This window comes from Protopterus annectens, chromosome 13.part0 (assembly GCF_019279795.1).
Source record: "Protopterus annectens isolate FY-2018-M chromosome 13.part0, PAN1.0, whole genome shotgun sequence".
In the NCBI taxonomy this organism is placed as follows: Eukaryota; Metazoa; Chordata; order Ceratodontiformes; family Protopteridae; genus Protopterus; species Protopterus annectens.
In genome coordinates this window covers 836,787,938-836,802,929 of record NC_056747.1, presented here as the reverse complement: position 1 = coordinate 836,802,929, position 14,992 = coordinate 836,787,938, and the positions used below count along the sequence as shown (strand labels likewise).

The 14,992-nt window shown below is 40.0% G+C and overlaps 1 protein-coding gene across 2 annotated transcripts in view; it reads left to right on the top strand.

Moving 5' to 3' along the window:
- LOC122787704 overlaps window positions 1-14,992 on the top strand; it is a 507,928-nt gene that overhangs the window by 190,275 nt on the left and 302,661 nt on the right. For both annotated transcript variants that reach the window (XM_044054557.1, XM_044054558.1), the window contains one exon: window positions 8,852-8,947. In XM_044054557.1, coding sequence (XP_043910492.1) covers window positions 8,852-8,947 — 96 coding nt within the window. The remainder of the gene's footprint in view (window positions 1-8,851; window positions 8,948-14,992) is intronic.

Genomic DNA, 14,992 nt, shown 5'->3' with positions numbered 1-14,992 from the left:
AAATTAACACCCTGTTCCTGTGAAAAAACAATAAAGGCGTTCAAATTGGTGGCCAAAGAAGTTCTGGGTAGTCGCATCCATACGTTCCTTTTATGTCCTATGTTCTGTGCGGGGAGCATAAGCATAAATGTAATGTATGGCACAAACAAGATCTTTTAATCTTATGTACACTGGCTGAGTGTCTGACTGCCTGGGACAAAGCATTCCTTGTATTTAGGAATACTGCAACAGTGATATAGAAGGACATCATGGACTTTTAAAATGAACGTTCCTCATAATAAGGTATATTTCAGAGGAATGGCAGGATGAGGGGATATCAGTGCCCACCTGTTGAGTTTTAAAAAATGGAAGTGCACACTGTATTTATGGTACAAACAAGCTGGTGTGAATATGCTTTTGGTAACAGGATCATCGCTCATGTAGAAATAGTTAAGTGATAAAATCGATTATGTGTAGTGTGATGTCCCCAACGAAGTTCGCACAGGTTTGGATGTTCCACTGCTGGTTAACAGGCAATGTGAGTGTCTGTTATTGATGGACAGGATGTCAGTGAATGCCATGCATTCACATTTGACATAATGGTTTAAATTCATACCTCTCAGGTTTTAGCACAGTAAATCCGGACCAGAAATCAGGGGCAGATTTTAAATATTGCTCGTATATACTTAGAAAGTTGTTTGCATTAAATGTCAGCAAAATCCTACTAGGACAGCTGAACTTTATTTGGAGGGTTAATCAGAGTCTCTTTAATTGATGGCAGCTGTGTACCCAAGAAGACTGAATGTTGTAAATAAATCAAAAGGTGCTTCAAGAAAGTATTAGTTTAAGGGTGTGCACACTTATGCAACCAGCTTATTGTACTATTTTTTATATTTTTCCCCTAACAGATTTGTTTGTTTTTCAATTGAATTGTACAGGTTATAGGTCACATTAAAGGTGGGAGAAGTTTTGAAATGTTTTATTGTGGTCTCATTTTTTATATCACATAAACCTGGCATTTTAACAGTGATGTGTACACTTTTTATATCCACTATAGCTGTTTGTACTCTGCATTTTTTAATATAATTCACTACTCTTTTTTGTATATATCTGCTGTAGTGGTGCAGAGGTTAAGGTTGTTGCCTCACAGCAAGAGGTTCGATTCTCGTCTGGAGTTCCTTCTTTGCGGAATCTGGATGTCCTCTCTGCGGCTGAGTGAGCTTTTAAGACATGCAAGTAGCTGTGTGTGGGTGTGCCTTCATGAAGTTGGGCGTCGGGCTGGCAACTCAGCACCATAATAATCCACTGCCAATCAATCTGCAGACTGGTGATCTGCTGTGGTGACCTCTAACTGGAAAAAGCTGAAAGACATTGCTTTGCTTGTGGGACCATTCACATTTAAAGATAATACAGAAAGTGCTGTCATGTTAAGAAGTGATTATTCCCACCTGTTTTGTGTAACAGCTTTTTTTAAATGTCTAGTTTCAGCTTTTGTGTTACCTGCATACAGTAATGTTTGGCAGGTTGATCTTTTATACAGTTGTTTCTTGCCATATCCATTTGAAGCTATGTCACATCTTACAAACAAAACTTTGTTGTATTGAAAACCCTCAAACAAAGAAATAAACACACCCCAGATCACCCCTAAAACTTATTAATTTAATACTAACACACAAAACTATGTATATCTTCAAATACTGAAGTTTAACCATCCTAATAGGAACAATTGTCCTAGACTGACAGCAACACTGACAGACTTAGATTAACTTATAGGGAGGGTTATCCATGCTAAGATGCATGGTAGAGCTTGTGCTTGTACTTCCACTAAGTGCTGTCTGTTTTTGTCTTATCTGTTCTCTCCCAGTTTAGAAAAATACTTGAATACTTTCAGACATTATCTCCTAGCCATTGATAGAAAGAAGTATTCTGTTTCTTTTGCCCCATATCCGATTGTCTCCATAGAGACATGAGAACCAGATACACAGTTGCCTCTACTACAAGCACTAATTTATTTGCTAGAGGAAAACATATTGTATTCAGTTTTCTTTTTTATTTATTTGCTTCCCCTTAAAACTTATTAGATCAAGCCAAGGGCCTTAATCCAGTCATTCCCCTATGCAAGAGTAAGAAAAAGCATATTGTTTCTTTTTGTATCCTGCTGTTTTATCCAGACTTTTCTTCTTTTTTACATTGCAATGCCTACATTTTTTTTAAACTGATTAAAACTGAACAAGGAGAAAGAAAGAAGGAAAAAAAAACAGGGGCAACTGTTCACTTCAATATTCCTTTTACACTCAAAAATAACTGAGAAAGATTTACTTTATAGCATGCAGGTTATGTCATGCATTATAAAAATACTACTGTTAAGAATAACATTTTATTTTACACAGTTAACGCTTTCATTCCTCTTCTCCTTCCTTTCTTCCAAACATTAAGTAGGGCGTATGCTTTGGTGTCCCCTACAAGTTTAACAAAGTTAAAGAATTTCAACATTTCCAGGGTTTCTTGTTCTATCATGTTTCGCAAATGTAATTAACGCTTTGTAGTTCCACATTTATTTCTCTCCGAGTTACTGGTTTTCTTCTTGTTGATCTCCACCTCCGAAATCCAGTCTCTGTTTGCAAAGCACTCCTCATACTTCTAGTCAATTCTTGTTTTTTTTTTTATTGTGTCTCAAGCATTTTCCTTTGAAACATTGGAAAAGATTTCACTGGCAGGCACAGCCTCTCTATGGAGTTTATTACCAGAAGACCAAGAAGCAGAATCTCCTTCTGTTTGATAGCTTAATTTTTGTTGGACAAATTTTGTATTTCCTCCTTAGCATGTTCTGCATCAAAAAATGATTTTGACTGTCCAGGAAAGAATAAATAGCTGGATACAACAGCTTGAATCTCATGCCAGCTTCTCGACATTCCCCGATTTACTGGATTACATTTACTCCTCTTCTGCATGGTGTACAGTGAATAATCATGTTCCACAAACACTCTACTGTCTCCTACTTTTAGTACTTTGTCCATCTGCCACAATTTTGTCAGAATCGACTCTTTCTGCTGGTAGGATTACATCTTTACTATTAATGGTCTAGGTTGGTTTCTCATGGCCAGGTTTGGATCATGCACACAATGTGCCTTTTCAGTTAACTCCTGCTGTGGAATACCAGACCAGCTGCTTATTTGTGCTTTCATAAAATTAATACAGGCTGTTCATTCCAGCTTCTTTGGTGCTGCAGTAAATCTCAGGTTTTCCCAAAGTGCTCTGTCCTGTTGTTGTCTTCTTTCAGCTTTTCCTGGTTAGGGATCGCCACAGTGGAACTCCGGTCCGCTAATGATTGGCAGATTTTCACAAACGCCGAGGTGCTAGCTCGACGTTCAACCTTCAGTGAAGGCGCGCCCATTCACGCATGTCTTTCGAAAGCTCACCCAACTGAGGACATGCAGACTCCACACAGAAGGCACTCCCTGCACTTCAGCCAAGAATCGAACGCGAGAACCTCTTACTGTGAGGCAACAACGCTACCGCTGCACCACGTGGATAAACAAGTGTTCCGTCTTGTAATTATATTATTTTTTGAAACATCTCTTGAGCAGTCTTTGCTTCATTTCAGTCTCTGATTTTTGCAGTTTTATCACCTCATCTGTTTACTACTTCCGTTTTTTCCAACCTTTTGTTATTTGAATTGCTATACTCCAGTGCTTCATTTATTTTAATCATCTCTGAGTACATTTAACTTTTTTTTCTATAGAAGTCTGGAAGTCATCTCTTGTAACAAAGCTGCAGCTTACACTGCGTTTTGCTGAACAGAATTCTTCCCAGTCATTGTTTTCTCCTCGCCATTTGTGATTGATTTTCTTTAAGGTTCTCTAAATTTCTTTTTTGCTGGCATCCAGAAAGTGCACTTACTTGTCTGTTACAGAATTTTTCCCAAAAAAGGCAAGTTCAGTGGCTGTGTTTTCTGTGTTTGTTTTCACACTGGGAGAGCTGAAATTAAGCTGTTGGTGTGCAGCCATTTTGGAAGTCAAAGCACTATAAGCTTGATTCCTTCTCTAGCACCAGATCAAGCTTTGCTAGGGCCATTCTCCAAGAGTTCTTGGACTCTATTTTCACCTCCCAAATGTAGTTAGCAGTGGTAATCTACCCATATAGCTAAGGCTACTGCAGCAGTGACAGCAATGTGATTAACATAATACAGTTGTGTTAGTTGAATTTCCGTAACAGTAGGTGTTTGAATGATCCCTGCTGCATTACCTGCTCCCTCCCTCTATTCCCCATTGTTTTTGGTGTGATTTTATGCTAGGACATGGACATTTATGTTTTATTGTTCCTAGCATAGACCTTTTGGGGTTCAGCCTTCCTCATTCTGTTGGCAGGAAAGTTCTGAAGGGCTTCATGCTTAAACTTGTTCTATAGTCAACACAGCTTGAGCTGCTTGACAGTTTTGGCATGAGGAAGGTGCCCTGAAGCTTTGGAAGCTGTCCGGCTGTTAAGTAAAAATATTTTGTATATAAAAGGGAATATTCTAAAAAAAATGGCTATTTTTTTGCTTAGTATACGCAAGTTGAAATTTACATCCATTTGGTCTCCACATTTCGGGACTCAGCAATGGCAGTCCTGAAATTTTAAATGGTTACAATATGTTATATAATTAACAGGCACTGCAGAAGCTGGCAAAATTTTTTTTGTAGCCTTATAATAATAAGGATTTACAGTTAACCATCTGTGTTCCTTTTTATGGTGTCTGTGGTGGTTCTAGCACTGGTCAGTGCAGAGGTGCCTTTACTAGTTCTTGCCTTTAATATTCACAAAATGGTAAAAACAGCAACATAAGGTAGATAACGCAGAGTGCTTCACAATGACACCTTTAGAAATAGCTTCCAAGACAACCACCATTTTTAAGTTAGAAGGAGCTGCCTGACTATCTGATAACACTCGTAATTGACTATAAAGTTTAGTGAAGAAAAAGTGGATATTTGAGAACAGCAAACTGACCAGTGGTGGACCTTTTTGGGGGTAAACCACTGGATTTCAAAGATTCTACAAAATCAGTTTAGTACATAATTATACAAATAGCAGAATATGAGAAGAGTTACAGGAGGACATAAAAGTTGTATTTGATGAAAATCTGTTCAATCTGTACTTTACAAAGGGGAACCAAACCAATGGGAAAGAAAGAAGAAGAAAGGGTAGCACTGCAAGCTTTACCGTGCAACAAATCACCAGACATTGATGGCATTTCCACTCCAGCATCACAGCACTTAGATGCAGCCGTCACAGTACTGATAAGGTTCTGTCAGAAAATATGGAAGGCAACATTAAGGCTGACAGACTGTGAAAAAGATCTGTATTTATAACAGCACAACTGCTGTGTTTTTCCACCATACTTAATGTAGGCTTTGAACATAGGTAATATTCATTTAAGAACAAAGCGCTTTGCAACAATAGTAAATAGCAGACAGCAGAAAATGGATTAAAACAGTGAAGAAGACACACAAAAAGCTTGTAACATATAAACAACCAGAGATTCATACACTGAAAGGTGCTAGTAACACTTATGCCAGGATCCAAATACAACCTCTTGAAAATGTGGAATGTAAGTGCCCTCATAAAAGGACTCTCAGATGTTCTTCTATTTTCCTTGGAAATATGGCAACTTCCTGGGTAGTGGCAGTTGTGGTAATTGATAGTGATGGTGTTGAGGAATCAGCATTGATGGCTGTGTCTTTGTTAAAGCCATAGGAAACCTTGCCTTCTTTATTTCAAAGAATGACATATTTAATTTCAGGGGACCGCCACAAGAAGCTAATTGCCTTTAAGCTACTTGTTTGTTGTCATAACTGAAAGTGCAGGCAAGATTACAGATCCAGCTGGAGATGGACAAAATGTGATGCTTGTAGAATTTTGCATAGTAACACCATGTACAATGTTTCTGATTTTTCACAAATGGGAGGGTTTTTTTTGTAAAAGAACACCTACATTGTGGTAGGCCATCTTTTTGACCAGGATGAACTTGGTACGTTGAAGGAATGGCTGAGGAAGGATAAAACATCTGGCAGTTGCTAAGAGTACTGGATTGTGTACATTTGCTCATTACAAATGTATTGAATGCACATGAATCAGTTGCTGCCAAATGCTAGAATATCCCTAACGAACAGTATATGCCAACTGTATTATTTGTAAGGAGGTGGGGGCTAGTGCCCTCTTAAACCTCTTGTACTTAAGGATAGGTTGGGGGGCTGTAGCACTCCTTACCCCCTTGCAAACAGCATTCCAGGAAGCATTTTATAGAAAAATGTAAATTATTGTTATTAAATGCTAATTTAATTAGTAATAAATTGTATTAATATTAAATTGCCTCTATAGCCACCTTCACTGGCATGGAGGATAAAGCCTTAACTACAACAAAGTTGACCCAAGTTCAGCTAGTTGCTTGAACCTTTTGGCGTTGGGAGTGGGAAAGAAGAAGAAGAATGATAAGGCTTATGTCTGCTTAGCGCTCCTAAAGGTGAAGGTTGGAAGGGGGTACATCTGAGCACATACTCCATAACAGAATCTACTAGCAGAAACTGGGAATCCTGCTGAGGTGCTGTCTACTAGGGGGCAGGGCCATAATCGCATTGCACATTTTAGTGTGGACTTCATTTGCAAGTCACATTGCACATCATCCATTGGATTCTACAGGCATGCACAGAGATCTGACAAGGCTAAGCAAAGAAAGCCCTCTATAGCCACCTGACTGGCTCTTTCAGCAGTTTGATCTCATCTGGTGGGTGGCAGGGAACCAAATCATAACAGATAATTTGATGACTGATAAGCAGCATATAGACAAAATGCACCATTATTAAAGTCTGATTTTTATATGTCACAGTAAATTAGTTATCTTGCTGTCATTGTTCAGTTCCCTGACTGCCAGCTGTTAAGCAGCAGTTGGCAGCTACACTACTAGAATAAAGCTTATTGTTTGTTATGGTCAGAGCATACTCCAGCAATTTTAAAAAATCACCACTCATCCTCAACGTGTCCTGCTATAGAGAAGTATGCAAAAGCTTTTTACAAAGCAGTACAGCGTGTGTGTGTTTGTCTCTGAGTTCAGACAAGTGTGTTTGTGTGTGTGTATGGGGGGAGATTTGAACTTGAATGGATGTGTGTGTAAATGTATGTATACATGCCCATAAGGAAGAGTGAGTGAGTGAGTGAGTGTTGTATGGTGTGTGTGTGTGTTGTATGGTTTGTGTGTGTGTGTGTGTTGTATGGTTTGTGTGTGTGTGTGTGTGTTGTATGGTTTGTGTGTGTGTGTGTGTTGTATGGTTTGTGTGTGTGTGTGTGTTGTATGGTTTGTGTGTGTGTGTTGTATGGTTTGTGTGTGTGTGTTGTATGGTTTGTGTGTGTTGTATGTGTGTGTGTGTGTGTTGTATGGTGTGTGTGTGTGTGTGTGTGTTGTATGGTGTGTGTGTGTGTGTGTGTGTGTGTGTGTGTGTGTGTGTGTGTGTGTTTTGTATGGTGTGTGTGTGTGTGTGTGTGTGTGTATGTGTGTGTGTGTGTGTTGTGTGTGTGTGTGTGTGTGTGTGTGTGTGTGTGTGTGTGTGTGTGTGTGTGTGTGTGTGTGTGTGTGTGTGTGTATGTGTGTGTGTGTGTGTGTGTGTGTGTGTGTTGTATGGTGTGTGTGTGTGTGTGTGTGTGTGTGTGTGTGTGTGTGTGTGTGTGTGTGTGTGTGTGTGTGTGTGTGTGTGTGTGTGTGTGTGTGTGTGTGTGTGTGTGTGTGTGTTGTATGGACCACCAGTTTTCACTGCTGCTGCACAGGTTTGTCAGTGCTAATGGCAGAAAATGCAAGTGAGATGATAAATGAGGGTTTCCTCATTGAGGCTAAAGCTCTCTCTAAATCACATTTTTTTTTTCACAGAGCGTGTAAACCGACCTACCTATAGTAGGCAATTTATGCAAGCAAAAGTGATTCTTCTGAATCTTAGGACATGGTCCTCCTCTTTTAGTAGGTGACAAATATTAAGCCACTGGCATAATAAACCTGAGATGTTATGACATTGGCATCACAAGGCCTGAAACATAGATGATGTCCTTCTCCAAGTGAAGAACACCTAGACCTAAAACCTGAATGTCATTTTTGTGGAAAAGGGCACCCTGTTTCATGGGAGAGGTACTTTAGACACCTTCAGGAACAGAGAAAGGCTAACAGTAAGAGGTGATATAAACCGTGGCAGGAAGAAATGCTGTGATGATTTGGAGTGGTTCTTAAAGCTCCTTAGATGCCAAATAAAAATGCACACAAAAATAGTTAAGCATTTTTTATTTATCTTTTTCAGACTTTTTTTTTTTTTGCTACAATGAAAAATCAGACAGACACCACCAAATTTCTGATGCTTATATGGGCTGCTGTTTATGGCATTTGGCATTAGAAATTATGAATCAGCAGGAGATGCTGAGGGCCATCCATGAAGAGAAGGCCTAAGTTCTTCCAATATAGTACACCCTCAAGGGAGGGAAAAGATGGCTGTTACCATGTTTTGTAAAGCATGTTGGAGGTGTGCTGGCACCACACCGGTTACTTATGTTGTATGGGCCATTCACAAAATCAATGGCTGGGGCTGAAACGGTTATAATGAAATAGTTTTTAAGCTAATCCAATGATATAAGATTTTGTAGAAGTATATGTCTGAGCACATAATCATAGACTGAGTAAGCACTTATCTTCCTTGTCCCAACATTGGAGCAGTTTGTTATTGTATAGAGATTGGTAAACCAGGATACAAAGTTGGAAAAGCTTCAAAGATTTTAATATTGATTAGTTGTTATGAAAAAACACATTGTTCAATTAAATCATATTGCACTCGTTCCTTTGCTAAAATGTTATGTTTTCTTTTAGGCTATATAAGAGTGCTGCTTCTGCTGTCTGCCACTTGGTTTTTCGACAACCCTTTGCTGTTCATTCCTTGCTATGTATCTTCTGTCATTCTGGATGGTGAGTAATACGAGTTTGCATGCTTCATATTAGTATTCATAATAGTATTGATATTAGACCAATGACTGGTGTCAGAACCATGGCCTTAAGCTCAGTGCCAAAAACTGTCATCATCATCATCATCCCCTTTGGGAAAAACCCAGTTCCCATGAATTAGGACATCGATGGTAGTGTACTGAACACAGAAGACGTTATAAGAGATCTGGGAACACAGGTTGACAGCAAACTCTCTCTCTTGACCACCACATTGCTACTGTGGTCAGAAAGTCCTTCTATGTGGCACATCGCATTACTAAGGGTTTTGCATCCAGGAAGAAAGAGGTCATTGTCTCCCTCTAATCTTCCCTCATTAGACCAGTCATTGAGTACAGTACCCCATTTGGCATGTACCTCACTAAACGCATGCAACTGGAGAGGCTGGAAAAGTACCTCACGCAGAGGATCCTAGGCCTTAAACATTTGTCCTATATGGACAGACTAAAAAACTCCAACTATTGTCTGTCTCATATCACCTACTTAGAGGTGATCTCTGCCTGACTTACAAAGCCATGTATGACCCAGCTCTGTTAGAAATGCTACATCTAAAGAAATCCCAGTCCCTCCGCATCACACGCTCCAGAGACCTCAACCTCATTGCCACAATCAACAGAACATGTTAGAGGGACAGGTTCATAACCCAGAGACTGCCCATGCTATGGAATAGACTTTCCATACATGTCAAGCAGAGCACCTCACTGGCTGTCTTCAAGAGAAATCTTGATGAGTGGATGGGAACTATAAAATTAATCCGTGGGATCATTCCAGTGTCTTTACTTGACAGAGGCACTGGGAACTAAGGTCGGGTGGCACAAGGCTAGGGTAATCCTATGGGCTAGACCTGTAAAGGCTCCAGGGCCATTAGCCTAGTACACACCTATGAAGCTATGCTTTTTGTGTCTGATCTAGCTGTCCGTCTTGCCTCCACCATTTGGTATGTCTGTCAGTTGCCACTGTTCTGTAAGAGTAATAATACAGAATTAGCTATTCCTACATTGTGGATTGTCTGCTTGGTATAAAAGCTAATGAAATACAGAAACATGCAGGACACTTTCTATTCTGTAACTATTTTTCTTACTGCTTATTTAAAAAAATGTAAATAGGTTCATAGGTTCATAGATTAGTACTAGGCTAACTGCCCTTGCGAGCTATTTTAAGCCTAGCCAATTATCCCTTGTGAGACTCAAACCCTGCACCTTGCGTTTGTAAGGCAAACACCTTGACCATTAGGCCACCCTCCCAACCCCAACTATGTTCATTACCTTTCATCTTATAGGTTCATAGTGTAGTATTAAGCTAACTGCCCTTGTGAGCCATTTTAAGCCTAGTCAATTATCCCTTGTGAGACTCGAACCTTGCACCTTGTGTTTGTAAGGCAAACACCTTAGCCATTAAGCCAATGTTTTTGTACTCCGCCATTTTTCATGGATGAACACTCCAGGTATTTGACAATTACCGAGTATCTTTTGTGTCACTTTCTTCCATTTATTGGCCCTCAATGGGAAAGGGATTGGGGTGTTGAGGGCTGTGGATACAGAAGCTATGCAACTGTGAAGGCTTTCCTTTATCCATCTGCACTCAGACTGTTGGTAGGAATTACTTCATGTTCATGATGGCCAGCAGAAAATCTTTGTATGAAAGAACGTTTTTGATATATTGTACAAAAATGCAGATTGGTTTAAAGAACTATAAAATGCATTGTGTGTTTATCTGCACTTGTACTTTGCAAAGGCATGTCACAGTCCCTGAAAAATCAGATGCTCCCCATTGGAATTTCTTCTTCAGATGTTTTGCATAGATAAATGTTATCAGGCAGCGCAATGGTGCACCAGTTAGCATTGTCGCCTCACAGCAAGAGGTTCTCTGGTTTGATTCTGGGCTGAGGTGCCTTTTGTGCAGAGTCAGCATGTTCTCCGTGCAGAGTCAGCATGTTCTCCATGCATTTGCAAACTTCCGCATTCTAAAGGCACGCATCTGGAGCGTTTTCCCCCAGGTCTCCACTGAAAATGAGCTCTGTCCCAGTTGGACTTTCCCGGTAAACAAATGTTAAATGAAGTGTTTAAATCGGGGCCCAGCAAGACAGTCTTACTTATAAAAACAAATGTTGCAGGGGGGGAGCTGACCTGTATGCAGAAATAGCCACAGCCTGCTAATATTTATACTTTTTGTGTCTTCTGGCACACTGATTGCATGCTTCTTTCGTTAGAGCCCACTTTCTTCTTAAGTGATTTTAACCCTTTTGATGATTGTAAACAGTATACCCATGCATCCATGTCGGAGAGGAATGCTCACACACTAAAAATAAAAATTAGTAAGAAATGTGAAACAGACTTAATCATTTGTTATACTGTATGATATGCAGTATTTACATGTAGGATTCATAATTTGCGATATGTTAGAGACAGACTTGAGCAAAAATATTGGAAAAATGCTAAGCGGCATCCTGAATACAGGCTTTTGGTGTTGCAGTACTTGCATCATTGCTGCACATGTTCTTTGGAGTGTAGTTATATTTTATGAATTCTTTGTTTTTTGTCAGTTTTAGATCTGAGCAAGTACTCATTTCATTGAGTTGCCATTATAGCTCCACTTATCTGGAGATTGTGTAACTGGATAATTATAAATGCATCTCTTCTCAGGCAGTGTGTTAGCTGAGAGGTCCAGCCTTCAAATGATCATGACTGGCACTGGTTACATTACATAGTAATCCGTTTGATCTTTGTAGTCTTTTCTTTCTGGCTGTGAACCAGCAGTGTCTGATAGAACATGGGCATACTTGCACATTCATGTCCACATACATAAACCCACTAGCACCTCCTTGGACAGTGGTCTTGCTCCATTTTTCCACTGTGCTAAACTCCATATTCTAAGACCATCTTTACTTCAACAACAAGAGTTCTTGTACAGACTAGCAAATTTGCCTGGAGCCTAACAAATGTAAAGCACAAATAACCAAAACCTGGTATAAAGATGTTCATCTTTTAAGAGGGAGCTTAGCCCAGTGCACTCCGCTATGCAGGGGTCTTTTTCCCCCTGCACCCTACTGAACTAGCATAACCAAACCTGGGGTACCACAGCTTGTAGAAAAGTGACATCTCAGAAGTTTTTGCAATTGTCACATCTGACAGATAGAAAAAATGTAGTTTCTGGTCAAATGGGTTTAGAATGTCAATCTGTGTAAAGTTTGTTGTCAGTGTGTGACTTGTATGCTAGAGAGCAGGCAGCTGGTTGCTTTATCTTACTCCTCCACTCCAGTGTGTCATTATAGATCTGTCGTATTGATGAACAAAAGGAGAAGATATTAGAGGGAATTGTTTTCTTTAATCCCTGATAAGATGCACATTTTCTGTTCCTATTTTTGTATGAATTTATGTCAGCAAAATATCTCCATCTGGGTGGATAGCAAATTGAACACAACCACAAAATCCCACCAAAGTAGAATAAATGACCAACCAGTATCCAGAAAAAGATTTCATTTTCTCTGTCTCAGCTTCACAGCCTTCAAGGGGTATAAACACTTAAAACAGCCACCTGCCTTAAATACACCTAAAATAATCATATAATTAACTAATTAAACAAGTAGATCAATTTAAACTAAATTAAAAACCTCCAATTACACTCTAGATTTAACCCATAAGGAACCAGTGTGTTGTATTTCAAAATATATATGGATTCCTTATGTAACAATTTCTTTTTTATCTGGACACCATCATATTTTGTAATTTTTAACATGTTCTAATGGGTCTACTTCATAACATTGAAATTTCATAACGCTGAATTTCATAACATCGAGACCAAAACAGTGAAAACTCAGAACACTGAAAGTGTGCTTCATAACAGTGAAAACTACAGTGCATATGTAAATAACATCCTTTCCACCTATAGCAACACCTAACTAGCAAACATACTTTCTACTATGTTTCTGCAGGAGAGCAAGCCCCCCTGCACTTTCCACACCCCTGTAAATTAAATATACAAACTCTGAGATCTCACTACAGTGGAAAAAGGTTAACTTCCTAACCTTACTGTATCACAAATCACCATAGACTGAGGTTAGGAAACTAACTTTTTTCCACTGTAGTGCGATCTTGAAGTTGGTATATTTAGAGGTTAGGAAATTAAAATTTTTCCACTGTATTGTGTTCTTGGAGTTAGTATATTTAATTTACGGGGGGGGTGCAGGGGGCTTGCCCCCCCTGCAGAAACATAGTAGAAAGTGTTTGTTAGGTGGTGTTGTAGATGGAGGTGATATTATTTACTTGTGCAATGTAGTTTTCAGTGTTATGCAGCACACTTTCAATGTTTTGGGTTTTCAGTGTTTTGAATATTCGATGTTATAGGTTCATAGGTGTGTTCTAGGCTAATGGCCCTGGAGCCTTTACAAGCCTATCCCATAGGATTACCCTGGCATCGTGCCACCTGACCTTAGTTCCCAGTGCCTCTGTTGAGTAGAGCCACTGGAGTGATCCCCGGGGTAAATTTTCTATTTCACATCCACTCATTAAAATTGCTGTTGAAGAGGGACAGTGAGGTGTTCTGTTTGACATGTATGGGAAGTCTGTTCCATAGCATGGTCAGTCTCTAGGTTCTGAAACTGTCCCTCCAGCATGTTCTGTTGATTGTGGTAATGAGGTTGAGGTCTCTGGAGCGTGTGGTGCGGAGAGATTGGGATTTCTTTAGATGTAGGATTTCTAACAGAGCTGGGTCAGACATGGCTTTGTAAGTCAATCAGAGATCACCTCTAAGTAGGTGATATGAGACAGAGAATAGTTGGAGTTTTTTGAGTCTGTCCATATAGGACAAGTGTTTAAGGGCTAGGATCCTCTTTGTGAAGTACCTTTGCAGCCTCTCCAGTTGTTGCACATGTCTAGTGAGGTACATACCAAATGGGGCATTGTACTCAGTGATTGGCCTAATGAGGGAAGAGTAGAGGGAGACAATGACTTCTTCCTTCCTGGATGCAAAACCCTTAGTAATGAGATGTGCCACAGAGAAAGACTTTCTGACCACAGTGGCAATGTGGTGGTCAAAAGAGAGGTTGCTGTCAACCTGTGTTCCCAGATCTCTTATAACGCCTTCTGTGTTCAGTGGACTACCATCGATGTGGTAATTCATGGGAATCATTTTTTTTCCAAATAGGATGATGACACATTTTTTGGCATTGAGCTTAAGGCCATGGTTCTGACACCAGTCGTTGGTCTCAGTAAGACCTTTCTGTAGGATTTCAACATCACTTGGGCATTTAATAATACCTCCCAACTTGCAATCGTCTGTGAACTTTGTCAGCCATAGTCCCTTTGTGTTGGCCTGGACTTCAGAGAAGTAGATACCAAACAGAAGAGGATCCAGGACCGAACCTTGTGGGACTCCACTCGTGACTGGTCGGCAGTCTGACTTGGAGTCAGCTACTTTCACACTGTGAGTTCTATCTGTGAGTCTGTTTGCAACCCACCTAGTGATATAGGGGTTGATGCCTAGCTTAGTGAGTTTTTCTATGATTCCTGAGCGGGGAATGGTATCAAAGGTGTTGGTCAGATCAAGGTAGGCTGTATGAACCACCTTGCCTTCATCCACAGCTCTGATGACTGACTCAAAGAAGTCAACCAAGTTGTGCAGGCGCGATCTACCCTTCACAAAACCAAACTGTGTGGCATCCAGAGTTTGGAGATTCCATATATCCTTGTTTATTAGGTCTATGATGATGCATTCCAAAGCTTTGCATATCAGACTCGTCAGGCTAATGGGGCGATGGTTCCCAGGGTCTGTAGTTGCTCCTCCTTTGTGGAGAGGGATGACTGTAATAGTGCACCATTCAGTAGGGACAAAGCCTGAGGTGAGGCTGTAATTGAACAGGGCACACAGATGAGGTGCCAGTTCACTGTGTAGTTCATGTAGAACACAGCCAGGGATATTGTCAGGTCCCATAGAAATTGTATTATTGGCCTTTGACAGTGCTGTTTTAACCTGTGCAGCAGTAATTCTGGGTGCCTGGCAATATACTGGTATAGT